Source organism: Colletes gigas, unplaced genomic scaffold, assembly GCF_013123115.1.
Source record: "Colletes gigas isolate AHSC1104 unplaced genomic scaffold, ASM1312311v1 Colletes_gigas_Sc00025, whole genome shotgun sequence".
Lineage (NCBI taxonomy): Eukaryota > Metazoa > Arthropoda > Insecta > Hymenoptera > Colletidae > Colletes > Colletes gigas.
The window spans coordinates 1424951-1452384 of NW_025106654.1; the positions used below are offsets into that span (position 1 = coordinate 1424951).

Below are 27434 nucleotides of genomic sequence, written 5' to 3' on the forward strand. Positions count from 1 at the left end.
AAGTCTTCTTTGAAATATTAAGTTTTTTGCTTTGAGGTCTGCCATTTTTCGAATTTTTAATTTTCCTTCAATATCTTCGGTTCATCCATTTACTATTGTTATATACTAATCATATTTCGTTGCTTAGCAGATTCGGATAATAAAAACCAACACTAGAGTGCACACCGTTTTAGAAGACGTCTCGCGACGCTTCTAGCAAATCATGCTGTATCTCCGCCATTTTGCATTTTATTTGAACAAAAAAAATTGCAAAATGAAATTGAAGTATATTCTAAATAGTCCTCAAAACCTTACAAATATTTATTAATTCTCTATCCTTCGAAATAATTCTTGAAAATCGACTTAATTTCGGATTTCTACATAGAGGTCCCCCCTTAACGTGCGATTCGTCACCATTAACGTTCACGCTGCTTAATAATTTTAGAAACATTGTTTCCGGGTTAAGTCCTAGAAGCAACGCGTCGCGACGGACCGTTTAACCCGATCGAACCAAAACATCGACGCGAAACAAAAATGATGCCAGAAATTTAATGCAATTTTCGGCGCATTTCCTTAAACATGTGCCATTTACCGAAAATTTGTGTTTTTAATTTGATTTTTGCAAGTTGTGTACACTATTATAGTACCTTCCAAATTGCTGAACAATATTTTACAATATTAACAATTGGTCCCAATTTTTTATGTTAAATGTTTATCAATTTTGAATTGAGTGTAAAAAAAAAAACACCAAAAAATACCTCGATGATTTTTTGCATATTAATTTAAGGCACATTAAATTTTAATTTAACGCCAATTTTAGCTGCCCGAATTTGCCCGAAACAGAGAAAATGATCAAAATCATTATTGCAATTACTGATACCTGCTCCGAATCAGAATCGGAATTGATCTAATAAAAAATGTTCTTTTATTTATTTACAAGATAAGAAATTGTATCTGTATTTATTTTATATTTTAATTAAAAAGGAATAAAGGAAAACATTGGACAGATGCAAAGTTACGATTTTCTTCCCGAACGTCCATATACTCGAAATGATCGCTACGATATTTCAAGCACTTCCTCTAAGCCAATCAAAAAACTTTTCGAACAAAAGTTACACAGCAATCACTTGACAAGAAATTGCAATAGTAGAAATTGGCAAAACAATTTTTATGCAACAAAAAATCAGGGTCGATTCGATTTTTTTTAACAAAAATGTATAATTTTTGTGCATCACTTGATGCATCTTTGTATTCTTTTTAAAAAGTGTAAGAGGTCTTAGTTCGAAAACTGACTAGTTTAGAAGCTATGACTTTTGTTCTGAATTCCCATTTACTATCCAGAGATGACTTGTTGACTAGGCACCTATAAACTAAACGAGGCAATATTGTCCAATTTCGAAACCCATCTCTCCCAATTTCGTGTTTCATCGAATTGCAATCAACACGGATTATTGAATTTTTCAGGGCTTATACATATATGCTGTAAAGATAATTTAATTTGCAGTCTTTCGTGAAAAAAAAAATTAATCTCACGAAACGAAAGAGGAAGAAGTAGTTTTAGTATAAAAAGGAAAACGTTAAATGAATCGCGAAGAAAATAAAGCGGAGTCTACGTCCAATAATTTACGATGCCTGGAATTTATTAAGGCGATAGGTAGATCCCAAAATGAATTATCTCCTTTGAATGACGTTTCCTGTGTCTCGATCGTACAGTATTCTTGAGTATAACAAGATAAGAACTTTAATCAGGAATCGATAATTCAGGGCGAACCGAATATCCGTCATATTTATAAACGGACTATCAAGCTAAAATTAAACGGACAGATAATTTCTTGCTTCCGGATTGTTAAATGCATAAAATATAAATTGATCAACTGAATGAACAATTTGACTATAGATTTATACATATTTAATTGCTAGGTCTCTCCGTTAAAATATACAGGATGTTCGGCCACTCCTGGGAAACATTTTAATGGGGCATACTAGAGGCCAAAATAAGACGAAAATCAAGAATACCAATTTGTTGATGGAGGCTTCATTAAAAACTTATTAACAATTAAATTCAAAAATTTCAAATCATTCTGGAAAAATTATTTTCGGTTTCGGGGGTCAATTACAATAATTTTTGGTCATTACACATACCCCCGAAAACCTACGCACTTTCGAGACAAAAATTCCCTACCGAAAATCTAATTAGGAGCCTAAAGTCGACGAAAAAAAAAATTTCAAATCGTTCTAAAAAAATTATTTTCGGTTGTGAGGGTCAATTACAATCATTTTTGGTGAATACACATACCTCCGAAATCCTATCCACTTTCGAGAAAAAAAATCGAGTAGGTGATGAAATTTTTCGGTGAAAAAAAAATTTTTCAAATCGTTCTAAAAAAATTATTTTCGGTCTCGGGAGTCAATTACAATAATTTTTGGTCATTACACATACCCCCGAAAACCTACGCACTTTCGAGAAAAAAATTCCTTACCGAAAATCTAATTAGGTGGCTAAAGTCGACGAAAAAAAAATTTCAAATCGTTCTAAAAAAATTGTTTTCGGTTGTGAGGGTCAATTACAATCATTTTTGGTGAATACACATACCTCCGAAATCCTATCCACTTTCTAGAAAAAAAATCGGGGTGTGAAATTTTTCGACGGAAAAAAAAATTTCAAATCGTTTTGGAAAAATTATTTTCGGTTGCGGAGCTCAATTACAATCACTTTTGGTGAATAGACATACCCCCGAAATCCTGCGCATTTTCGAGAAAAAAATTCAGTACGGGTGGAACTTTAAACGTTAATAACTTTTTGACGTAGCCTCCATCAACAAATTGGTATTCTTGATTTTCGTCTTATTTTGGCCTCTAGAATCTCTCATTAAAATGTTTCCCGGGGGTGGCTGAACATCCTGTAGATTACTTGTTTAAAATTTCATACAATCGAAATATGTCTCATGTTATATTTTTTCTGATAATCCTTCGCTAGAGAAGCGTACCTAAAATATTAATAATAATAAAGATTCTGCTCGCTCTTCCTCTAAAAGCTTTTAATTATATCAGCAGCATTATACATTAAAGAACATCTCTCTTGTGAATACATAATAACATTCTGCTTTGTTCCGCGTTCGTCGAGAAATTCTACGAAAGTTTGGCCGTTAAAAATTTTGTCGAAACAACGAGAAGATTCGACGAGCTAGCATTTGGATATTTTTTAGATGAACGTATAATGCAAATTGTTTACGTTTTAGGTGCGTTTCCTATCGTTCATGGTCGAATAAAAAATATCGCGGCAATCGATCATGGACGAGCACAAGCTGACAGGGGGGCGAATTTTTCAGGTCGAAGGGTATGAATAATTCAATGGCGCGGCCCGCGAGGCGGCTAAGTTTCGAAGCTGCGAAACAGACGGAATTCGACGAGTCGTCAAACACTTTCGTCTCGATGATGCGGTAGATACGATACTAATTTTCGGGTCACGGTACCAAGTGATGAAGCTGCTCGAGTGTAATTCTGATGGGAAAGGCATGTTCAAAAGTGTGAATTCAGCTGGCCGGATGCAGATCTCGCTGATAACGGAAGTACAGGGCTACGTTTCATCGGCGTACTTCACATATGAAATTAAAAAAGCGAAGGAGAACAGAGTATAACGTTTCCGCACGTTAAAATTATAAAAGTTACATTGAAATTCAAGTTTCAAATTGGAACATTTGGGCAGTGGAGAAGAACATTTATTTAAAATGTGTACGTTGCAGATGGAATGTTTTGTTATAAAGCATCGTTAAAAGTGCTTGGTCAATTACGTCCTGTATAATGATTTTCAATAATGAAGTATTTCCACCATTTCCATATTGATAAAACAAATAATTTTCATATTTAATAAGCTTGCGATATCATTTCGACGATATTAAATATGAAAATATATTATTTTCGAGATAAAATAACATGTTCGTATTGATGTCATACTCTGTTAATTATTACATTTCAAAGAATTCTTTTAACATAATATTCTGCACGTTTGGAATTTAATAAAATGCAAGGGAACGAAAAATGTTTGGAAACCGTCAGAGTGGTGAACATCCTTATATTTTCTACCTTTTGAAACTTAAGAATGTTGGTAAGAAACGATATTTTTTTAATTAGTGAGGAGAAAATGATTTTACGGAAGTTCCTTGTTAGTCTGATATCAAGCGTATTATGTAAGACGTTGCAAGACGTAAAACGTCAAACATAATCTTGGGTGACTGATGAGACGTATTTATACTATTTATAGTGATGCTATAGTCTATGATGTTTAAGCTTACTTGAGACACCACAATTGCTACTCATCTAGCCAGTTAAAGTAACTATTTTAATTATTATCATTTTTATGTTTACTTGGTAATAACGCTCTTTAAAAATCTTATGATTCTTAGGGAAGTTAAAAAGAAATTTTTATTCCAAAATTTTGAACAAACTTTTTCAATTCCCGTAATCATGCTAAATTTTCGTATTTCAATCGAATACTTCGCGGACCTGTTTTCATAAGCGACGAAACTTTCAGAAAACGCAAGAAGAAGAAATGGATATTTTCAAAGTTTCGAACCAAACGACTCCCTTAATTCCGTGATTCCGTAAAACTGAAAAAGTAAATGGAACGTTTGGGGGAAATTACGTCGACGCGCGAAGCGTTCAAGGACGACTGCCAAAATAAATTGGGATAAATTATGAACAATCAAAGTCCCATGATCCAAACTGTACCGAGCAATTGTTTCGCAAATACGTTATAGTTATTCGACGGTCGTTGGTCAATTGGCAAACATTGGGAAAATTAAGAAATCGAACAAATGAACTCGTCGATCGAACGAATCCTCGCGATAAAGTGAAATAAATTTTCTCGTAATTACAGTAATAATCTCGAATAGGCGCGGGACGATAGATCTTTTAAAAGGACGTAAAAGAAATAAAAATTATTCGTTTCGTTTCATTCCCCTTTTTTTGCATTCGAGTATTTATCCTGCATATCGAGCTTCTATAACAAAGCTTTAAATTCTATTTCCAGCCGAATGGAACTATACAGATTAAGTTGACGTTATCAAATTAAGGGGCCTTCCTACCTTGTGGGATTTAAAAAATCGAATTTTTTTGCTTGCATTTTCTTTTAGTATGTAGTCTCGAAAATATATCTACCAAATATTAAATTGAAATTCTGAAAACTAACGAATCTATAGCCTGCTGAAATGTACCGCGCGCAGGTATAACAACTGAACGTGAAACTTTAAAGCTGTTTTTCTCGAAACTACATTTTTCGGAACTGAACTAATCTCCGTATAGCATGAATTAGGATAATTGCGATATCTGCAATACTTTTTCTTTTACTAACAAAAAGGCAGCCGAATATATGAAAATATTCAGTATTTTTTCGTAAAATAGTTGCCATTTTGCCATTTTTTGTTCTTTTGAAAAGATCCTAGTTCATGCTATAACCACACTCATCTACATTAAGAATATCGTTGGTTTTTGGATTTTGGATAACTTGTTCGCAAGATATCACATACTCAGTCAGGCGCCGTTCGTAAAAACTGTAGTTTGTTGACCAACAAAAACAGGGTAATCAATAGATATTATGCGTTGCAAAAATTCGTAAATATAGCTAAATATATAATAAATGTATCTACAAAACACGGAATTAATTGCTCTTTAATAGCCTGCAAAAAAAGTGACAAAGAAACATGTATTTTTCGTGCCTACAAGGTAGAATGGCCCCTTAAGCCGAGATCGTTCCATTCAGCGGTCAGTGCTGGAATCTGAGTTTCGCAAGAGATTCGAAATTTTCGAGCGAAAATTCGAATCCGGACTACTTCGAGGGCCTTTAGCGTTCTTAATGTATTGATTCGATGGGTCCTGAATTCTTGAATTTCTTTTATTACCTCTTGTTTACGGAAATGCATTTTAACTAACTCAAAAATCGGAGGCATTAAAAATGTTTCCAATCTTTGCAAGTCCAACTGTACCAGATGGGGAGAAATTTTATGCATATATGCAGGCGCTTATACTTCTTTTGGGGATCACGTGCACTAAATTCAATGAATTTTCATTGTGCGATCAGGGGATATTGACGAGAAACCGACGCAGTTTCACGCTTGCTTTTTTGGGACATTCTGCACATTCGAAATTCAAATGAAACAGCGCGTGATAATCTTAATCGTCGCTTCGTTTTGTTAAAATGTATTATTGAGTGAACGTCACGGTTAAATTGTTTACTCATGCCTTAAGATTTCAACGAATGTTTACTAGATCTACTATCCAAGTGTAAATTACGTAATTGGTTGTTCCATACTGCGTCACAAGACTATGACTTGCAAGAAATTACATAATTATATTCTACGGTGTTACGTTACGTTTGTAGTCCACCTGTTGCCCTGCGGTCATAGCATGCCTCCAGATTTTCCGTTATCCTGGATTATGCGGTCAATGTACGCCCCTATTACGTCAGATAATCAATGAGACTAACTTACTAAGTATTTATTAATCGACAGAAAATAATTCTTCTGCCATTTTCATCTTATTTGTTTTATCCCCGGTAGTTTTTATCCGCTTGTTACTACAACCAAGACTCTGAAACTCTTGCAATCGTTTTGTTGACTCGGCATAAATGACTGATAGCGAGCTAAGAATAAAAATAAACTTCGTATCAGTAAGCTATTGTATGTTTGTATTTATTCGTTATGATTAATTATCATGGTTCAACAGTTCGATAAGACACCGAAATTGTTAACAGAGACATTGTTAGAATCAAAACACGTCTTCGTTTCAACAACAAAAGCATACATTGGGTGTTTCGTTATTCGCGATACAACGCCACGGTTAGCGATTTTTTGTAGTCTGAAAGATAAAAATTTTTAATATCTAACACGTGAAACATCGAGTAAACAATGGGACAAGTCGCAGTCAAGGTACTCAGGGTTAAGCGAGACACTGTACATCAGCACGCTTTCAATTCGAAGCAGAGACCGCAGCCAAACAATTAAAGACGTTCCAATCTAACAAGGAACCATAGCGAACGGTCCGGCTTCGATTTTGATGAAACTTTGTACACTTATAAAGCAGCCAAAAATAATCGACACGTATTTTTTTTTAGCTGCGGTAACTCGAGTTTAAGGGGTGAAACCACCCCTTGAAGTTTTGGCTCGAAACGGCTATCTCGAAAACGGAAAGACATACAAAAAAATTGATAATGGGCGAGGTTGATGGTTTCTTATGTACAATAACATGGTGTTAAAAAATTAAAAAAAAATACAATTTGTTTATAACAAAAAAAAATTTATTAACTTAATTTTTCATTTTATTGAAATTTTCATAATGACAAAAAATGACGAGCATTTTATTCCAAATGCATTGGTATGCGATTTTTTAAAATTGCCTCCTACAGTTTTGCAGATTTTGATGATTTACATCTTGCGCGCACATCCATTATGGTAGTAGCCGTTCTAACTTTGATTTTAATGAAGCACTGTAGGCTTGCACTACTTCTAGAGGACAAAATCGGGAAAAATACAAGAATACCAATTTGTTGATGGTGGCTTCGTTAAGAAATTATTAACGTTTAAAGTTCCGCCCGTACTGAATTTTTTTCTCCGAAATGCCCAAGATTTCGGGGGAATGTGTAATGACCAAAAATGATTGTAATCGACCCCTGCAACCGAAAATAATCTTTTCAGAATGGTTTGAAATTTTTTAATTTTGTTGAAAAATTTCACACATTCTCGAATTTTTTTCTCAAAAGTGCGTAGGATTTCGGGAGTATATATATTGACCAAAAATGATTGAAATTGACTCCCGCAACTGAAAATAATTTTTTTAGAACGATTTGAAATTTTTTTTTTTCGCTGAAAAATTTAGGCACCCTGTCGATTTTTCTTAAAAATTCGTTTTTCATTTTTAATAATTTTGTTTGACGCCCTACAAAAAAGTTGGCCAATACTTTTTTGTAGGTACCTATGAGCTCTACTTCAGAAAAAAGTTTCATTGAAATATATTCACTATTGTAGGAATTATGGCTGTTTGAAGATTGGACCATTTTTATGGGGTTTTTCTCATTTTGCGGCGTCAAGGATCAACTTTTTGCATATTTTTGCGATTTCTACGTATTCTTGATTAAAATACGCGTCGTTCGCATTTTTGAAAATTAAAATCCTTCAATCCGTTCAGAAGTTATGACATTTTAATAAAGTTATAAACAAATTGTATTTTTTTTAATTTTTTAACACCATGTTATTGTACATAAGAAACCATCAACCTCGCCCATTATCAATTTTTTTGTATGTCTTTCCGTTTTCGAGATAGCCGTTTCGAGCCAAAACTTCAAGGGGTGGTTTCACCCCTTAAACTCGAGTTACCGCAGCTAAAAAAAAATACGTGTCGATTATTTTTGGCTGCTTTATAAGTGTACAATGGTTCCTTGTAAGTTTCACCGACATTACAACCGTTTGCAGGCGATGCAGCGGCGTTCTTGCTACCCTCAAAGTTCAGTTAGATAATCTCAACCTATTGTCGGCAATAATTACAACGATGTTCGCGCAGAACCTCATCTAGAGTGTGGTTCGGTCGGTCGATCTTAGCCTCCATTCCCATTGTCTCGAGCCTATAGACGAAACCTCTAATATTAACAAACTTAAAATATTGTTAAATGATAATAATCGCGAAGATAATTTCATTTAAAAAGCTTTCTGAGTTACGACGCCATTCGCACGCGACACGGGGGCAGTTTTCCTAGCCTTGATCTTCAACCAGAAGCCAGTTTCGGGAGTGATTAAGAAGTTCGACTTGTCGAAACGCATCGGGTTCGTGGTTTTGGCGCACGGTTCCAACTCGCAGCGCAATAAAAGATAATACAACGCGATCTTGGACTCCATTAACGCGAATCTGTTCCCGATACAAATCCTCGGTCCCAAGCCGAACGGGATGTAAACGTTCGGAGGGGCCTCCTTGCCTATAAACCGTGAGGGATCGAATTTCTCTGGATCGGGGAAATAGTCAGGGTCGCGATGCATCGAGAAAGGGAGGAACCACACGACCGCGCCCGGTTTTATCGTACAAGGCTTCGAGTCCGGGGTGGCCGGGGGTAGCTCGAACTCTTTCACGCACACGCGATCCAGGAACCCTGCCGCTGGGAACAGTCTGTTCGTTTCGTTCAACACCGCGTCCATGTAGGCCATGTCTTTGATGGCGTCGTAAGTTGGCTGTCCATTGGCCTTTCGCGCCACTTCATCGATCTCCGCTCGCAGTTTAGCCTGCACGTCCGGATTCAGGGCGAGCATGTGAACGACGAAGCAGAGCAACCTCGAGGACGTGTCGAACCCAGCCAGGAAGAAGATGAACGCGTGGATCGTCATCTCGTCGATCGTCAGTTCGTTTCCGTTCGAGTCACTCGACTCCATCATCAGTTGGATCATGTCCGGTCGGTGGATTCCCTGTTCGCGGGCATAGATCAAACGATACGATCTAATTTTCATCGTTCTTCACTCGTCCAGCTTAAAAAAAAATAGATACCAAAAGTTGTGTACCTTTTCCTTCCTTGTTCTGACAGCCTCGCCGATGACTCTCGTGAAGTAGCGATGGGCCGCGTTGCTGAATATCCTAATCCTGAAAAGCCTGGACAGAGTGGGGAAGTTCCTCCCCATCAGCATCTTTATCGTCCTGCTGGGGGAAAAGTTCAAAGTTTCTTTGGCGAACACGAAGAACTCGTTTTCCCGGTCCTTCATCGAGTCGACGGCGATCCCGAAGTTGGTGGTGGCGATCACGTCGGTGGCGTAACGTCCGATAGCGTCCTTCATGTCGTACACCTTTTCTCCCTTCGATTCCATCGTGATATGTTCCGTGAACCTGTCGGCGCATTCGGCGATCAGCTTGTACATGGTCTTCATCTTGGCGGAGGTGAAGGTCGGGCTCAAAATCTTCCTCATCTCCCGCCATCGATCCCCGCAAAGGGCGAACAGGTTCTTCCCCATCAAGGGATCCAGATCCCCGTCCACGAATCCACGATGATCGGTGAAGTTGTCGAAGTTCTTGATGGCGATCGACGAGATTAGATCGGGATCGCGAACAATTATCACCGGCGTGGTAAAGTTGTGGAATCCAAAGTACTTCGAGTGTTTGAAACGGTTGTATGCCCGATGGAAGTGTTCCCCGGCGAAGATTCGATAGAACACGATCGGCGCCATGTTGCCTAGGATCGGGATCGACCGTTCGTGAGGGATTCCCAGTTCCTCGAAGTAGCTGGATCTTTTCCACAGGTAGCGATAAACGAAGAGAATCACTGCCGCGAGGATCAAGGTCGACATAAGTGGATCCATCTCCATCCTGTTTCGCGCGAACGTTTACTTTTACTTTCATAGACCGGTAGTCGAGGCGATCTTGTTGCTCGCCCGCCAACGAACGATAGTAAACTAAGGTCGTGCCAGCGACTGGAACATATATAGTGTAAAAACGAGACGAGCATGTGACTTCTGACGTTGTTATAGAGCCTCGATAACAGATTCGATGCTTGAAATTTCTGATGCACGAGCCTCCAGGAAGATGGATCTTGGTGCAAGCCAGTGGGAGATTTATTTTTTATTATACGGGCATAAAACTCACCACTTTTTTCTATCGAAGACACTTCTTAAAATTGCGCATAGTACAAAATAAATTCGATATGAATAATTTAATAATAAGATGTACATCCGGTTTTTAAATGGGAAATTATTGTGCCAATATAAACTAATAAACTTGGACGTAGTAAAGTAACTGTTCTAGGTATATATTTAAATTAGTACTTAATTTTCCTATTTCAAATTTTAACATTTATTTACTTTATACCAGAAAAAGAAAATTATGTACAAGACTTTCAACACAAATTTTGCATTTAATCATCGTTACAGGAGTGCATCCTATTTTATTAATTAGTTGATAAATTTATTCGCCGTTTTTGCAGTTTATAAAAGAAAGGCGAAAAGGCGAAGTTCGAGTCGTTATAAAACTAAACCGATATAAAGTCGTAAATTTACGATCCAACTTAAATATAAAATGAAAAATGGGACGCTGCTACGTAGAAAAATATGATGAAAACGTGGTATCGTGGGAAATACAAAGAATTAAAATAACGATTTGCACGTTTAAAAGAAGGCGTGGAACGCGGTGTATCGATTTATCACCTACTTGAAATGTTTTATGCAACAATTTAAGTTTATCAAACAGGTCATTTTGTAGAAAGGTGATGAAAATGACGGCCGACGTTCCTCGCGATTCTTTACACTGATCTTCTTTACAAAGAAAAACCGTTCTTAAAAAAGAAGCTTGTAACATGTATTATAATAATACGATAATACAAAAAGTTTTAAGCTTTTGCAACGTTCACACCGTTCGGTTGCGATGGAAACATGTTCTTCCTAGCCTTGAAGTTCAGCCAGAACCCATTATCTACGCTTATCATGATGCTCTTCTTGCTGAGCGTTATCGGCAACGTAGTTTTCGCGCAGGGCTCGATTTCACAGCGCAACAGAAGATAATACAACATGATCTTGGTCTCCATCAGGGCGAACCTGTTCCCGATACAAATTCTCGGTCCCATGCCGAAAGGAATATAAACTTTCTGCGGAACTTCGTTGTTGAGGAACCGTTCGGGCTTAAATTTCATCGGGTCTGAAAAGTACTTCGGGTCGGTTTGAAACGACAACGGCAGGAACCACACGGCCTCTCCGGGTTTCACCAGGACGGGTTTCGAGTCCGGCGTGGCTGGCGGAAGCTCGAACTCTTTCACGCACACGCGATCGAGGAACAGCGCCGCTGGGAATAGTCTGTTCGTTTCGTTCAACACCGCGTCCATGTAGGCCATGTCTTTGATAGCGTCGTAAGTTGGCTGGCCATTGGCCTTTCGCGCCACTTCCTCGATCTCCGCTCGCAACTTGGCCTGCACATCCGGATTCGCGGCGATCGCGAAAAGCACGAAGCACATAAAGGTCGAAGACGTGTCGTAGCCCGCCAGGAAGAAGACGAACGCCTGGCTCGTCATCTCGTCGATCGTCAGTTCCTCTCCTTTCGAGTTCCTCGACTCCATCATCAGTTGGATCATGTCCGGACGATAGATGCCCTGTTTCATCGACACAGAATTACAACGTTGCTCGACAGCGATATCTAAAACTTATTTTACGAGTTGCCTACCTTTTCCTTCCTTTGTCGAACAGTTTCAGCGATGACTCTTTTGAAATAGAGACGTGTCTGCTCGCCGAACACGCTCAGTCCGAGCAGCTTCGTCAACCTGGGAAAAGTCCCGCCCATGAACATCTTTATCCCTCGAGCGAACGAGATTTGCAGCGTCTTTCTGGCGAACGTGTTGAAGTCGTTCTCCGAATCCATCATCGAATTGACGGCGATCCCGAAGCTGGAGGTCGCGATCACGTCGGTGGTATATCGACCCAGGATCTCCTTCAACTCGTAAATCTTTCCGTTCCTCGACTCGATCGCGACGTGATTCGTGAAATTGTCCGCACAGTCGATGATCAGCTTGAACATGATCTTCATCTTCGCAGAGCTGAACGACGGGCTCAGAAGCTTCCTCATCTCTCGCCAATCATCGCCCTTGAGGCCGAACAGGTTCTTCGCTACCAGAGGATCCAGATCCTTGTTTACTACGGGGTGATGGTCCGTGAAGTAATCGAAATTCTTGATGGTGATCGAATTCATCAGGTCGGGATCACGGATCACTATGAGGGGCCTGATGAAATTGTAGAATCCAAAGTACTTTCTGTCCGAGTAACGATTGTACATATCGTTCAGGTAGTGTCCCATGTAAATGCGACGCATCATGATCGGCAACATGTGTCCTATGATCGGGATCACCGGATCGTGAGCGATTCCGCGTTCCTTGAAGTAGTTCATACCTCTCCACAGATAGTAATAAATGAGTAGAAAAACTACACCAAGTAATAGAGTTACCGTAAATGGATCCATGATGGTTGTGTTTTGAACGGATAAAGCTTGCGATAAATGCGCGAGAATGATGGAGGTGTAACTGTTGGACACGATGTTGTGTCGCGTTGGCAACGACAGAATAATGCTGTTACGTTTGTAAAGTCCGTCGTTAATATACATTAGTCTCCATCGATAATAGTTATCGTGTATGCTAACAGATTACATAAAAGATAACATAGTCGTGGAATGCGTTACATCCAGAACAGTAGACGTTTTGCAAATTTATCAGCCAGTGACGTCAATGTTCCTGCTGGCTGTGATACTGCGACACATTATTTCATAACATGGCGTACGCGCCAGAGGTATCTGTTTTCAACGTGCATTTAAGACATGTGATGCGAATACACTCAGCGACATTTACATAATTACATTTTTTACTATTTTTAGTAGTTATCGATTGCATTTAACGGTGGAAATAACTATGCATGTCGTGTAACTGTTGCGAACTGACTCATTTTCGAAGGTGTTTATTTCCTCGATCGACGATCGAAGGTCATCCTTGACTAGGTTTATTTGGCATTGACGCGCGTAATGATTGCTTTCTTCAAGAATTGAGAATCTCGATTTCGAAAGGTAGTTTAACGGAAATAGATATCTACAACCCTTATGTATAATCGATCTAACAATTTTTACTCTGTACAAAGCCTCGCTTTTCTAGAGTCGACGACTTGTTTTGAAGTTATAGCTCACGCGCTGTGGGAATAGATATGTGGCGTCGCCTCCCATGCTCGCCACCAGAGGGGTCGCGCTCTCACAAGCGCTCGACCGACCCCTCCGTTGCTATATATACACTCCTCGAACGACTTCCCAATATCCCAGTCGTCTAAGGCAGGGCCTGCTAGAAAGCCTTACTGATGAGTCCACTGGCAGGCCCGAACGAAACGCGCCCCCTCTTTTCCCTTTTCTGTCCTCCTACGAATTCTCACGAGATCCCCTACCCGCAGCGAAGCAGCGCCACAGATAGATATCGCGATAAACAATCACGTGGACTGTGAATCGGCAGGAAAGAGCAGAATTCAACGCAATATTATGTAATGCTATAAAATATACGAGGTGAGACAAGTACGTTGACGCATTCGCGAACCGACTACCGATACAAATACAATAACAAATAATCAATCAATCAGTGATTATTTTACAAAACGACGTCCTTCGTATTTGCGTAAAATTGTGTGAGATATCATCTGGCTGCAAAGTAACACACCATTAATTATATATATATCGGATTATTGAGATAGCATATCAGTTAATATACATATATATTAGTATATACTAATATACTAACTGATATGCTATCTCAATAATCCGATGACAATAACAAGTTGTAGTTATCGCTGTTTGAACAAAAATTACACACGTAAAGTTATATATCATTGAACTTGCATCAACATCAGCTATTGCACCACGACGATAAGAAAAACGTGATCCTATTTAAGGAAACGCCGATTTGACGCGAACGCTTCTCAGATATAGACTCGTTTAAAAAACTATCGCCAAGTGGCGATAGATTAGTCAATATCAGAGCTATTAATCTTGGAAAACCGATCGAGATCAATTATTGCAGCTTCGAAATTTTTTAAAGACATCGAGGATGATAATAATAAATTATAGAAAAAACTAGAAGTATATTTCACCTGTTATAAATATTCCACAACCTATTATACAATATAATATTTGTACATTTTGGAGTACGATGGTATCGATCGAAAAGGGGAAAATTTGTAACGAAATTTTTAAATGCATTCAAATTTTAATCAAACGACGATCGTCGATACATAAATCAATTTTTATTCAAGCCCCGGAAACAACCTATGAAATCAATATTCCATCTTCCGAACCACATCATTAAGGGACTATACCAGTGTAGTACTTTTGAAAAATGGATTTCTTCTTTTTTGCATATTTTGAAAGTTTATACTCTCTAGAATGTTACTATGTTAGAATGTTGTCTGGGTTGGGAAAGAGAAAGGAGTTCCAGACGAACCAGGGGCTTTATACCCTGGGAGCCACGTAGGTTTTGAGGATGTTTTTAGGATCTTGCTCTGTAGTAATGGTACACCTCGAGCGGTAAAGGTGTACCGGGTTCGTGAGATACCTCTAGTCTTACTGTTAATAGGGTTCAGTATTGTATTAAGTGAATAATGCAAGTGAGAATAACTATTTGAACATATTCTAATCGATGCTTAAGTACAATGGTCAATTAACAGAACTAGTATGTACTATTGCTAGGTAGCCTTGAAGGCGAAAGTTCTATCTTGGCTTTTACGCGGCACGTTCGCGGGAGCTACTTCTCGATTAGTCTAATGGACATTCGCTAATAAAACCGTTAAGATAGGTACGTTGCTTGATGGGGATTATAGCCCGATCTTGCCTCGAGTGTCAAAGTAACGTTGTGTCGAGAGTTTTAGAAAAACTGAACTCCCAGAGTGAGAAAACGCGGCCCTTATATACTAGAAATTGCTGTGTTCTGAAGAGTAGTTACTGGCAAATCAGAAACGCGCTTATCGTCGAGAGAAAGAAACTTAGTCAACGCGTATTCACGAGAACTGTATACGTTTAGATTATCATTATCTCCTTTTCATTAGGTATCAAATTTCGAAGATAGGTCGCGCGTCAAATTAATATTGAGCGACTAGTTGGTTTTGCCGAAAGGGGTTTTCTGCGATATGATTGCTTATAATCCTGTGCGTAGATCGACTGGTAAAAAGAGGAAGTTTGCCTACCGTGTCTATAAGTCTACCGCGGGTACCAGTACGGCTGCTGAAAAACTCTTATTTACCGGTGATAATCACGTTATAATCGATACTGCTCACGGATACCGTATTATTCAATTTATGTCTGTTTTAAAGTGGAACAATTTACAACTGGAGTATGGAAACCGCCGTGGATCAAGAAAAGACTAAAACGTTCGAACAAGAAGGTTCAGATAGTAATGTAACACTTTCCGGAGATGGTACCTGGAAAAAACGCGGCCATACTTCGCGTTTTGGCGTTACAGCTCTTGCAGGTAAATACTGCAAAAAGATTATCGATACAGTTGTGAAATCATCCTACTGTAAGAGTTATGAAGTATGGAATAAGAAAAAAAAAAAAAATAATCCCGATAAATATGACGAATGGCTCGCAGAGTACAATAATTGTGATCTAAATCACTCAGGATCAGCTGCAAAAATGGAGGTTGATAGCGTGAAAAACATGCTCAATCACTCTATTGATAAATATGGAGTACAATATACGCGGTATATTGGCGATGGCGATAGTGCCACATGTAAAGGCATATTGAATTTAGACCCAAGTAGAAAAAGTAGAGTGCTACTTACACGTGAAAAAAAGAATGGGAACGCGATGCCGAGATTTACAAAAGCAAACCAAGGGCTTAGGAGGAAAAAGTAAAAGTACGGTGAAACTAACCGAAAAATTAATTAATAAACTACAAATAGCCGAATAAGGGGGTCAAATGTACCCCCGAACCGAATTGAGCGAACGATGGATCATTCGATAGCTTATCCAAAAAAAACTCTGTGTGCCAATTTTTAACTTGAAATCTCGACCGTGGGGGTAGTAATGAGGTGAAAACGAAATTCATGTTTTTGTACAATTTCTCTTGACCTAATGAGTAAAAAAATGTAAAAAAATTCAGAGACATGTCGGGTACCGGGGCACATATTTTGGAAGATTTTCAGATTTTTTGATTGAAGAACCAGGTAGTTAAAAATAAAAAACCGCAAAAAATGCCGAAAAATGTCGATTACGTATTGAGGGAGGTCCGGAATTACTTTTATACTTTTACAGTAAACAGGTATTGCTATTACTATTATTCTCAATTTTTTCAGATTTTTCATTTTGGTGCGCCTCAGTGAAAAAAAATAAAAACCGATTTTTTCCTCATTCTGCGTATTAGAGTAACTTACACGTTGAATTTTTATGCATTCTTCAATATATGAGTGTTTTGTGGACTGTTTAATGTTTCTACACTAAGCAGAATTACATAACAATTGAAACAAATAAAATAAAGCCAACCATTGGGCATATATAGCCTAAAAAATCAACGATATTTTCAAAGGTTTCGATAGCGCAGCGTTAGAGTGCCCGACTGTGGAACCGCTGGAATTTTTTTTGCCGTATTTTTTTTCCTCCATTATTTTTTTTTTAAATTCTAACTATATAACAATGCTTTATACTTATTTATAAATGTTATAATACCTTGCTTTGGCACCTTGCTCCAAAACACCTCCACAATGATTTAAAAACCATCGAACTTGTCAATTTTCTGGCTGTTGGGATTTTTAATGATGGTTTTCATCTATATTGAAAATTTTCCAAATAATGGGAGTTACTATTGATCCCATTGCAAAGGAATATGCCGACGAGAGAGATAGGAATAGAATTTACTTTTTCAGGAAGAGGAAGGTCCATTATGTGGATACGGAATAGCAGATTAACTTTTACTATGGTAAATATCGTTTTATCACAAAGAAATCAGTAAGTTTAACTTTATACGCGTTTTTCTCAAAACGGTATACCAGCGATCACACTGGTATAGCCCCCTAACATTCCTCTTTACTTAACGGAAGCAGTTCCATCCGAAATTTTACCAACGCCATTTTATGCCTGCCTGCGAGCAGCGCTGTCTCTCGTTTTAACGTTCAACCAGAACCCACCCTCTGGTATCATCGCGAAGGATTTTTTCTGATATATTATAGGGTGCGTGGTTTTGGCGCAGGGCTCGAGGTTACAGCGCAACAAAACGTAAAACAATGCCACCTTCGTCTCCATCAGGGCGAATCTATTCGCGATGCAGCTTCTCGGGCCCAAACCGAACGGCATGTAAACATTCGGGGGAGGTAAACCGTTCAGAAACCGATCGGGATCGAATCTCAGGGGCTCGTGGTAGTACTTTGGATCGTGGTGAATCGCCATTATCGGGATCCACACGGGAACACCGGGTTTAATCGTGATAGGTTTCGAATCAGGCGTCGCTGGCGGGATCTCGAACTCTTTCAAGCACAAACGATCCAACATCAACCCGAGTGGGTACCTTCTGTTCGCCTCGTTGATCACCGCGTCCAAATAAGACATGCCTTTGATAGCGTCGTAGGTGGGTTTCCCGCCTGTGTTACGCATGACGTCGTCGATCTCTGCTTGCAACCTAAGCTGCACGTCTGGGTTCACGGCAATTTCCTGAGCGGTAAAGCATAACAAATTCGAGGCAGCTTCGTAACCAGCCAGGAAGAAGACGAATGCCTGGCACGTCATTTCTTCGATGGTCAGCTCCCTTCCGAACGTACTACTCGACTCCATCATCAGTTGGATCATGTCCGGCCGGTTGATACCCTGTTTTCGGAGAATATGCTTGAAACTAGTCCGAGGAACAGTTACAAGGTGGTCTTTGTTCCTTAGATACTATCTTGGCACTGGAGACCTCTAATAGATTCGACCTTGCGGACATATAATGCTTTATTCTATTTTATTTTGAACGATTGTTCGCTATTGCAGATAAGTCCAATTAGATACTCTCATCTGTAGATACTTGACGTCACCGCAGAAAATTACGTTTGTAGATCAATCTGCACTGGCAGTGGAGGGTATAGACTTCTACGTTCAGTATCGTGCTTACGCGAAAGGAAGACTTAGAGTAGGGACGTCGCCAGTCCAACGTGCACTATTTAATAAGTTTCTCGATACCTACCTTCTCTTTCCTCAAGTTCACAGTCTGAGTGACGATGTTCTTGAAGTAACGTTGAGTTTCTTCCCCGAATATCGACAGTCGTAATAATTTCATTAGTCTCGGGAAGTTATTCCCCGCCAACATCTTTATCGTCTGAGAGAACGAAAAGCTGGAAGTTCGCTTGCCGAACTTGTAAAACTCGTTGTCCGGGTTCTTCATCGAGTCGACGGTGATCCCGAAGCTGGTCGTCGCGATCACGTCGTTCGTGTATCGACTGAAGATGTCCTTCATATCGTACACCTTGCCATTTATCGATTCCTCGGCGATGTGTTCGGAAAACCTGTCGGCGCAGTCGATCACCAGATTGAACATGGCCTTCAACTTGGCGGAGGTGAACGACGGGCTGAGAAGCTTCCTCATGTCCCGCCAACGATCGCCACGAAGGGCGGATAGATTATTCCCCATCAGAGGGTCCAAATCGCCGTCGACGCTCGTGGAACGATCGGTGAAGTTCTCGAAGTTTTTAACGGCGATCGACGTGATCAGATCGAGATCGGTGACGATTATCACTGGCATTATAAAGTTGTAGAATCCGAAATATTTGCAGTCCGAGAAACGCTCACATACGTTCTTGAGGTGATCGGCAATGTGTACGCGTTGAAACGTAATCGGCGCCATGTGGCCCAGTATCGGAAGCGGCCAGTCGTGGGGGATTCCCATTTCCTTGAAATAGTTCATTCGTCTCCATATAAAGTTATAGACGAGGAGAACCGCTCCTACGAGGATCAGAGCGATCGTAAACGCGTCCATCTTGGCGAACACCTATTCTCTAGAAGAGGGAGTTTGGGCAAATTTTATTCCTTTTATTCGAATAAAGATTTCGGATCTTAGATACGTTCGTAAACTAGCTCACGGATTTATCTTCTTCGCGAACTTTGTGATTGGTCGATTGATAATCATCGCTTAGATAGTTGTCTTTCGAAATCGTTACGCGTTATCGTTTGGATCTGATATTTTTAACTTTAAATAGTCTGACATCGGACTTATCGGATCGTAATCAATAGACTGCGGATGTTTATGCATTTATGGGAAATTTTAATCCTCAGAAAACTACAGAATGCATTTAATATGCAAAAATATAAGAAATACTTAAAGTAAGATACGAATTATTATATTTAGGGGTTGAGACGGAGCTCTAGAAAGCTCTGATTTCATTAATTCTATTAATAAAAATGTGAATTTGCATAAAGATCCGCAGTCTAGTAATCAATGACTCATACTAATTTTTCAAAAAACTAAGAGATTTTACTGAAAGACGTACGATGACTGGAACTCAAATTTCACGCGGTTAGAAATTCAAAACAAACACACCGCGTTAGTTGTTATTACCGCGTTACGATTCTCCCGTTTCTCTCGCACAAAACGCAATAAATAGTTTACAAACGAATCTAAAACTCTTAATCATTACATGAAAATAGAACTCGTTTAACGGTACCGGTGGATTCAGAAAAGTAGTTAGCCCGGAATGTTGTTGCTGTTCGCTCGCGAACGATTCGTAACTATTCTCGCGTCGGGAATTGTGAGATAATATATGAGAACAGCGGTCACGTGACTTCTGACTCTTATACGCAGGTTTGATAACAATGATAACACATCCTAGTGTGAATGTATCATTGCACAGTTCTCCGTTGGTGACACATCTCCAAATTAGGTTTCAAGATCGCGACGATAGCGATATTTCAAAGTTCACCTTTGTCTCTAACTGCCTACAACGATCAGAATCTCTTGTCTTCGCTGATTATTAAATACAGAAGATGGCCCAAACGAAACTACCTAAATATCTACCTTGTTCACAATATTTACGGTCCCTTTATTTCCTTACACTGCATGACCTTGACCGTAAACTGCTAGTAGGAACAACGCGCATGCAAGTACAATTGAATGAAACTCAATTGACGGCGAATAACGACCTACGCGCGTGCAAATTGTGTCAGACGTGTCTTACTTTAACGCCAGGCCAGAAGCCAATTTGACAGTGAGAGAGGATGTGGTGTACGCGAAATATATAGCAGTGGCTCTGCATTTACCATTATTAACCAATTACACTTTTCCCCTCCTTGTAAGAGTACCGGTTAAACAATTCTCGCTACATCCTGCTGGAATACAACCATTGTTCTATCTTATTAAAAGTCGATTCTACATGAAACATTTTTCGCTACGCGTAATATTAATGGCACAAAACAGAATGGACGCCCTGTATGTGCCCAGTGTCTATCAATTTTCAAAAAAAATATTTTAACATCGATCACAACTATAATCATATCGCAAGCCTACTCGATGAGCTATTCAATAATAGCAGAGATAACAAAACTTCGAAGAATGACAGATAAGAGTATTTCATGCCTTAATTGTACATGTGTTAAAAGAAGCCATCGTAGTGATTCACCCCACTTGAGATCATGTATACCGACTCTTGTTATAATCTTTTTCCGCTTCCTAAACCTAACTCTGTATACCTAAATTTTCTTTTCACGTTTATTCAGTGTTCACTGATCGATAGTCACGGCGTACGGAGACTTTTATTCGACCGAATATAAAGTTTCATTTTATCGAGAGAGAATAGGGTTTTCGTAAAGTTGAAACCGTTGGAAGCTGCAGAATAATGACAGACGTTGTCAAAACGTGCCAGAGAAGACCAAACAATGCACTTTTCATAGAAAAAGCTCCATGGAATATTAAATAACACGTCATATAAGACTGTCGTCCTTATATTGAATATTGAAAAATTATACGACGTAATGGAACGCGAATATAGGAAGACTTCTGACGTCTACGTTACAATTTTGTTGCCCTAACATGTATTCTCGATAACGTATGGCGTAAAATTCCAGTACGATTTGAAGCTAAGAACTCTTGAAAGTCTCTATAAGCCTCGAATATCTTAACCCTTTTAGTGCCGAGCGAAAAACGGGTGCCTATGCGAAGAATACCGAGCCAATTTCACGAGTTTGTTATGGTTAGAGAAAAAGCTCATAAAAACCAAACTAAGAATGATATTTATAAAATTCAAAAAGCAGCATATTACGAAATAAAGAAAGAATAAAGTAATGGCAATTGCATTTCAATATTTATTGAAAATCATATAAATAACACAATTATAAAATATGATAAAAAACATAGAAACAAGTTTCTCTTCTACAAACAATATTTACACATAAGAATAATCATTGTTTCATCACAGTTTTATGTAGGTCACGTAGCATAAAGTATAAGTATTTGATTTTCAATGATTTTTTAATAAATAATCAATTCAAAATATGATGAGGCTTTGTTAAAGAGTTATTAACGTTTAAAGTGGAGCCGTACTGAATTTTTTTTCGAAAACGCGCAGGATTTCGAGGGTATGTCTATTCACCAAAAATGATTGTGATTGACTCCCACAACCGAAAATAATTTTTCCAGAACAATTTGAAATTTTTTTTTCCCGTTGAAAAATTTCACACATTCTCGAATTTTTTTCTAGAAACTGGGTAGGAATTCAGGGGTATGTGTATTCACAAAAAATGATTGAAATTGACCCCCGCAAACGAAAATAATTTTTTCAGAACGATTTGAAATTTTTTTTTCGTCGAAAAATTTAGGCACCTAATTAGATTTTCGGTAAGGAATTTCTTCTCAAAAATGCGTAGGATTTCGGGGGTATGTGTAATGAAAAAAATGATTGTCATTGACCCCTGTAACTAAATATAATTTTTTTAGTGTGATTTTAAATATTTTAATTTCACCTAAAAAGTTCAGTATCTACTCGAATTTTTTTCTCGAAAGTGGGTAGGATTTCGGAGGTATGTGTATTTACCAAAAATGATTGTAATTGACCCCTGCAATCGAAAATAATTTTTCCAGTGCGGTTTGAAATTTTTTAATTTAATTGTTAATAACTTTTTAACGAGGCCTCAGTCAAGAAACTGATATTCTTCATTTTCGTCTTATTTTGGCCTCTAGAATCTCCTATTAAAATTTTTCCCAGGGTTGGTCGAACACCCTGTATAATATGACGACTCTAGAATAACATACGTTTCCACCACAAAGTAGTGTTGAGTTGCTGGTTCGCCCGAGCGAAAAAGGCTTCTAGGGCAAAGGGTTAAACCCAAAAATAATTTTTTAAATGCTTTTGCAATAAAATTAGACCCTTTATAATGTTTTACAAATTTTTTTTGAGACAGAGCTTTCTCCTAATGCGAAGAATAAGACACCATCGCATACGCAACGATATATCGTTGTTGGCACTAAAAGGGTTAAATCTTTGGGAGAGTTAAGAGTTTCGATAGTAGCTGTACGATCAACAATATGGAATCCACATGACCTAGTATTAATTTATACAATACGAACCCGTAGACTGTGAAAAACGCTGCCAGAAGAACTAGAACCGTCACTAACAGGTCCAACTCGATCGAGATTGGAACAGACACTCGTGTCAGGGAACGTTGCAATGGTAGCGAGATGAAACGCTTGTTTACAGGATGAGGGTTGTTGCGTAATCAATATGGCGCTGACAGCTATAAAGTAACGCGCAAGAACGGCGATCATACGACCCGTGACTCGCGCGAAGATTTAATCGGATTATTTCGGATGTTGTTGATTCTACGCGCTGCTCTTCCAACGTTCCCCATTGATGGTAGCTTAGATAGGAAACGTTAGGTTGTTGCACGAAACATGACGGATCCATATGCAAATATTTAAATCGATTCTAATTGCGACGAGAGATTCAAACGCGTCCTTTCACAACATATTTCAATTCCATCGAAATCCCTGACGTGGAACGACCCTGGAGTATTTACTGAATTATCCTAGCGTATCTCTCACTAGGAATATGACACGCGATATTATGGCGATAGCTGCGTAGAAATTATAGTTTAAGAAATTATTGACCATCAACGCTATCAAAATATTTCAATGGGTTGCTTCAGCGAATATAAGGTTTCCCTATGAAATGGATCGGTGGATTTGGTTGATGCAGTCAGGTTTGAACAGTTGGAAATGGTTTCACAGTAACCTTGGCAGTGTGTAAACATAAATCCTGTATTTGTTTGAGAGACGAAACCGGTTTACGTTTTAGCACGAATTATGCATGATACCATGGATTTCGCGTAGTAGGAGACGCTTATGATACGACCAAGGAATTATAAAGAGTTAACCGAGCGTGTCGAATGTGTCAATCAAACGTGTTTCCAGTCAGGCAACATACCTGAAACTCTATCATCTTTCGAGTAGAATTTTTGTCGTTGCATACACCGCGTCGAAAGATATTCCGAGATTAAGTTAACCCCTTAGCTTACAATGACGACTCAGAGACGTGATAAGTCTACAGGGCCAAACCTTGGTGTCGCTTTTGGCACGCACAGTTGGAAATTAAATCGTAAGGCAAGGGGTTAAAGGCAAGAACTACCAAAAGACGTAAAAGGTTGGCGAAGTAAGTCGACGCGAAATTCTGAAGTCGTAACAACGTTTGTCCGCAAAACGTGGTTTGTATTTGTCATCTCCGCAATGGCAAAGCATGTTAAACGATGAAGAACTGGCAAAGGAAAATCGTTTCTACAATGTGTTACATATCACTCACGAATGGGATCGAAACGTATGGTGGCTTGGGCGTTGGCATGATCATCTAGCGTACAACCCCTCGGACAAGATTGACTCATGCCATATGTGAGCACCCGGCCCAATTTTCATTACCTTATATGGTAATGCCCCACCACTCTAAAGGCTCAATTTCTAGTATATAAGCTGACACTCTGAGCAACATCGGACTATAATCCCCATCAAGCAACGTACCTACCTTGGCGGTTTTATTAGTAAGCGTCCACTAGACTAATCGAGAAAGTAGCTCCCGCGAACGTGTCGCGTAAAAGCCGACATAGAACTTTCGCTGTCAAGGCAACCTAGCAATAGTACTACTTCAAATAACCGACAATTGTACTTGAGCATCGATCAGAATATATTCAAGTAGTTATCCTCACTTGCATTATTCACTTAATACAACCCTGAACCCTATTAACAGCAAGACTAGGAGTATCTCAAGTAGCCGGTACACCTTTACCGCTCGAGGTGTACCATTACGATAGAGCAAGATCCTAAAGCTTCCTAAAAACCTATGTGTACTGCCCTCGACCGAATCCAGGATCCCGCGCTCGCGCTCGTAACAAATGTAAACAGATTCTTGAAAGTCCTTTGAAGTTACCCAGTATATATACCTTTATTTGCAATGTAAAATGTCTGGTACTTAAAATTGTGTGACAAGTGTTGACTAGCGAGAAGTTATCTAGCGAAATCCCCATCTAGTTTAGCGAGAAGACCCTATAATCTCTCTTTATTTAATCGCAGCGTCGTCCACGCGCAAAATATAATTCTTCCTCGTCTTCATCTTCAACCAGAATCCATTTTCAGCATCCAGTAAAACGGTCTTCTTGCTCAGCCTGATCGGGTGCGTGGACTCAGCGCAAAGCTCGACGTCGCAGCGCGATAAAAGGTAAAACAACGGGATCTTGACTACCATCATGGCGAATCTGTTCCCGATGCAGACTCTGGGACCCAACCCAAACGGGAAGCAAACGTTTTGGGGAACATTGTTGCTCAAGAATCGGTCAGGATCGAACTTGAGCGGATCGGTGAAATATTTTGGATCCCGTTGCATCGCGAATGGCATGAAAGCCACCATCGCTCCAGGTTTTAACGTGACAGGCTTCGAATCCAGCGTAGCTGGAGGTAGCTCGAACTCTTTCACGCACACTCGATCCAGAACCGTCGTCACCGGGTACAATCTGGTGATCTCGTTGAGCACCGCGTCCATGTAGGCCATGTCTTTGATGGCGTCGTACGTGAGTCTGCCGTTCGTCTTCCGCGCTACAGCCTCGATCTCTGCTCGTAACTTACCCTGCACGTCCGGGTTTGCGGCGATCTCGTGTACAGCGAAGCACAGAAAGGTCGTCGACGTGCCGTAGCCAGCCTGAAAGAAGCTGAACGCCTGGGTCGCCATTTCGTCGATCGTCAGCTCCCTTCCGTTCGTGTCCCTCGACTCTATCATCAGCTGGATCATGTCCGGTCGGTAGATGTTCTATTTATGGACACAGTTGAAACGTTACGTGCGTGTGTCGGAGAAAAATAAATAATCGAACGACAAACATTGCATCGTTTCGAGGACAACGCAGTAGCAATGTCTCTGTGGTGTTAATTACTGGAGAATTTAATTCTGTGTTGAAAGCCTCTGGCGACTCTGGCTTTGCATGTTTATTTGTATGTATAGTAATCACTAGAGAGCTTCCACGTCTGTTTGAATAGAAATTGTATTTTGTTAAATTCATAGGTGAGAATCTTCGAGGCGTGTATTAGATTTAGCATAGATTATTTTTGTCCTGTCGGTCGAGAAGCTCGAAATCCAGACGAGGAAGCTACCACCGATCTTCAAAGAGTGGAATTTGGCAGGAAGAAAACAGTGACTGACAGTATCGAAAGCTTCGCGGAAGTCAGTATAAATAGCGTCAACTCGCAAGCTCTGAGGAATTACAACGGTAAACAATATTTACGAAACGAACAGCTACGGATCCATATTGTTCATCGATCGTATAACTTTAAATTTGAACTTGCAATTACGTTTGCAAATAGTCTCGTTAAACGTGTCGTATCTATCTCTTGTCTCTTCGACCCAAGTATACCTACCATTTCCTTCCTCGTTCTAACAGTCTCAGCGATGACGTTCGTAAAGTAACTTCGAATCTCGTCGCCGAATACTTTCAAGCCGAGCATCTTCGACAGTTTTGGGAAGTGTCTGCCTATCAATATCTTCACCAATCGGCCAAACGTAAGGACCAGAGCCTCCTTGGCGTACGCGTGGAACTCGTTGCTCGGATTCTTCATCGAGTCGACGGCGATCCCGAAGTTGGACGTGGCGATCATGTCGGTGCCATACCTTCCAAACAGTTCTTTCAGTTCGAACACCTTTCCCCTTTGAGATTCCGTCGCGACGTGTTCCGTGAACCTGTCAGCGCAGTCGCTGACGAGATCGAACATGATCTTCATCTTGCCGGATGTGAAGGCCGGGCTCAGGAGCTTCCTCATCTCCCGCCATCGATCCCCGCGAAGGAAAAACAAGCCCTTCCCCGATAGGGGATCCACGTCCTCGTTTCCCATGGACAGATGATCGCTGAAATTGTCGAAGTTTTTGATGGCGATCGACGTGATCAGTTCAGGGTCACGGATCACTATCATAGGCGTGGTAAAGATGTAGAATCCAAAGTACTTGGCGTCTGTGAAACGATTGTACATCCGTTGACCGTACTCTCCCAGAAAGTTACGACGGAACAGGACCGGCCCTATGTGGCCGAAGATTGGTATCGCCGGTTCGTGGGGGATCCCAGCTCGCTTGAAATAGCTCATCGGCGCCCATAGGAGCCGGTGAACGAATAGAAACACTGCCACGAGGATCACAGTGGTCGTAAACGGGTCCATTTTTTGGTCGAATGACTCGGGGAACGAAACACTTGTTGACACGACGATACACGTTGCGTAACTAACGTTGCGCTGTCAGCTCCGTAAACAGCACAATAATGTCTCGCGAGAAGAATTATCGTCACGTGACTTCTGACTCATACGCAGCCATGAATTTAATAAAAATTACGTTTCAAGAATCCACTAATAAATTTTGAATGCTTTTGAAACGAAACGAGCAAGAATTTTATTATCATCGTCGTTCAAGGTCGTCGAAGGACAACTACCATGGAAAATAATTTATTTCAGGGAAGAGAAACGGACACTTTCG

The 27434-nt window shown here is 39.7% G+C and overlaps 6 protein-coding genes across 6 annotated transcripts in view; 1 reads left to right on the top strand and 5 right to left on the bottom strand.

The window, feature by feature from the left end:
* Positions 1–27434, top strand: part of LOC122401548 (dynein axonemal heavy chain 1-like) — a 111191-nt gene that overhangs the window by 30659 nt on the left and 53098 nt on the right. The gene's annotated exons all lie outside the window — the stretch shown is intronic.
* The window catches only part of LOC122401449 (thyrotropin-releasing hormone receptor-like), a 45969-nt gene that overhangs the window by 8218 nt on the left and 10317 nt on the right, over positions 1–27434 (bottom strand). The window lies entirely within an intron of this gene.
* LOC122401446 (cytochrome P450 9e2-like) lies at positions 8444–10592 on the bottom strand. Its single transcript, XM_043403575.1, has 2 exons — positions 9513–10592; positions 8444–9419 (listed from the first exon to the last, which is right to left on the bottom strand). Exons 1-2 carry the CDS (start codon positions 10305–10307, stop codon positions 8664–8666), a joined length of 1551 nt encoding a protein of 516 aa, XP_043259510.1. The 5' UTR covers positions 10308–10592; the 3' UTR covers positions 8444–8663.
* Positions 10876–13215, bottom strand: LOC122401445 (cytochrome P450 9e2-like). Its single transcript, XM_043403574.1, has 2 exons — positions 12148–13215; positions 10876–12076 (listed from the first exon to the last, which is right to left on the bottom strand). Exons 1-2 carry the CDS (start codon positions 13075–13077, stop codon positions 11324–11326), a joined length of 1683 nt encoding a protein of 560 aa, XP_043259509.1. The 5' UTR covers positions 13078–13215; the 3' UTR covers positions 10876–11323.
* Positions 14298–21640, bottom strand: LOC122401448 (cytochrome P450 9e2-like). The gene is made up of 4 exons (XM_043403577.1): positions 20471–21640; positions 18647–19454; positions 17506–18291; positions 14298–14803 (listed from the first exon to the last, which is right to left on the bottom strand). The coding sequence occupies exons 2-3, from the start codon at positions 19433–19435 to the stop codon at positions 17563–17565; spliced, it is 1518 nt and encodes a 505-aa protein (XP_043259512.1). The 5' UTR covers positions 19436–19454; positions 20471–21640; the 3' UTR covers positions 14298–14803; positions 17506–17562.
* On the bottom strand, positions 24792–27168 carry LOC122401447 (cytochrome P450 9e2-like). Its single transcript, XM_043403576.1, has 2 exons — positions 26336–27168; positions 24792–25733 (listed from the first exon to the last, which is right to left on the bottom strand). Exons 1-2 carry the CDS (start codon positions 27122–27124, stop codon positions 24990–24992), a joined length of 1533 nt encoding a protein of 510 aa, XP_043259511.1. The 5' UTR covers positions 27125–27168; the 3' UTR covers positions 24792–24989.

Coding starts and splice junctions, on each gene's coding strand:
- LOC122401446 (XM_043403575.1), bottom strand. CDS start 10,307: ATGGAGATGGATCCACTTATGTCGACCTTGATCCTCGCGGCAGTGATT. Junction 9,420..9,512: donor TCAGAACAAGGAAGGAAAAG/GTACACAACTTT, acceptor GCCCGCGAACAG/GGAATCCACCGACCGGACAT.
- LOC122401445 (XM_043403574.1), bottom strand. CDS start 13,077: ATGTATATTAACGACGGACTTTACAAACGTAACAGCATTATTCTGTCG. Junction 12,077..12,147: donor TTCGACAAAGGAAGGAAAAG/GTAGGCAACTCG, acceptor TCGATGAAACAG/GGCATCTATCGTCCGGACAT.
- LOC122401448 (XM_043403577.1), bottom strand. CDS start 19,435: ATGGACGCGTTTACGATCGCTCTGATCCTCGTAGGAGCGGTTCTCCTC. Junction 18,292..18,646: donor TGAACTTGAGGAAAGAGAAG/GTAGGTATCGAG, acceptor CTCCGAAAACAG/GGTATCAACCGGCCGGACAT.
- LOC122401447 (XM_043403576.1), bottom strand. CDS start 27,124: ATGGACCCGTTTACGACCACTGTGATCCTCGTGGCAGTGTTTCTATTC. Junction 25,734..26,335: donor TTAGAACGAGGAAGGAAATG/GTAGGTATACTT, acceptor GTCCATAAATAG/AACATCTACCGACCGGACAT.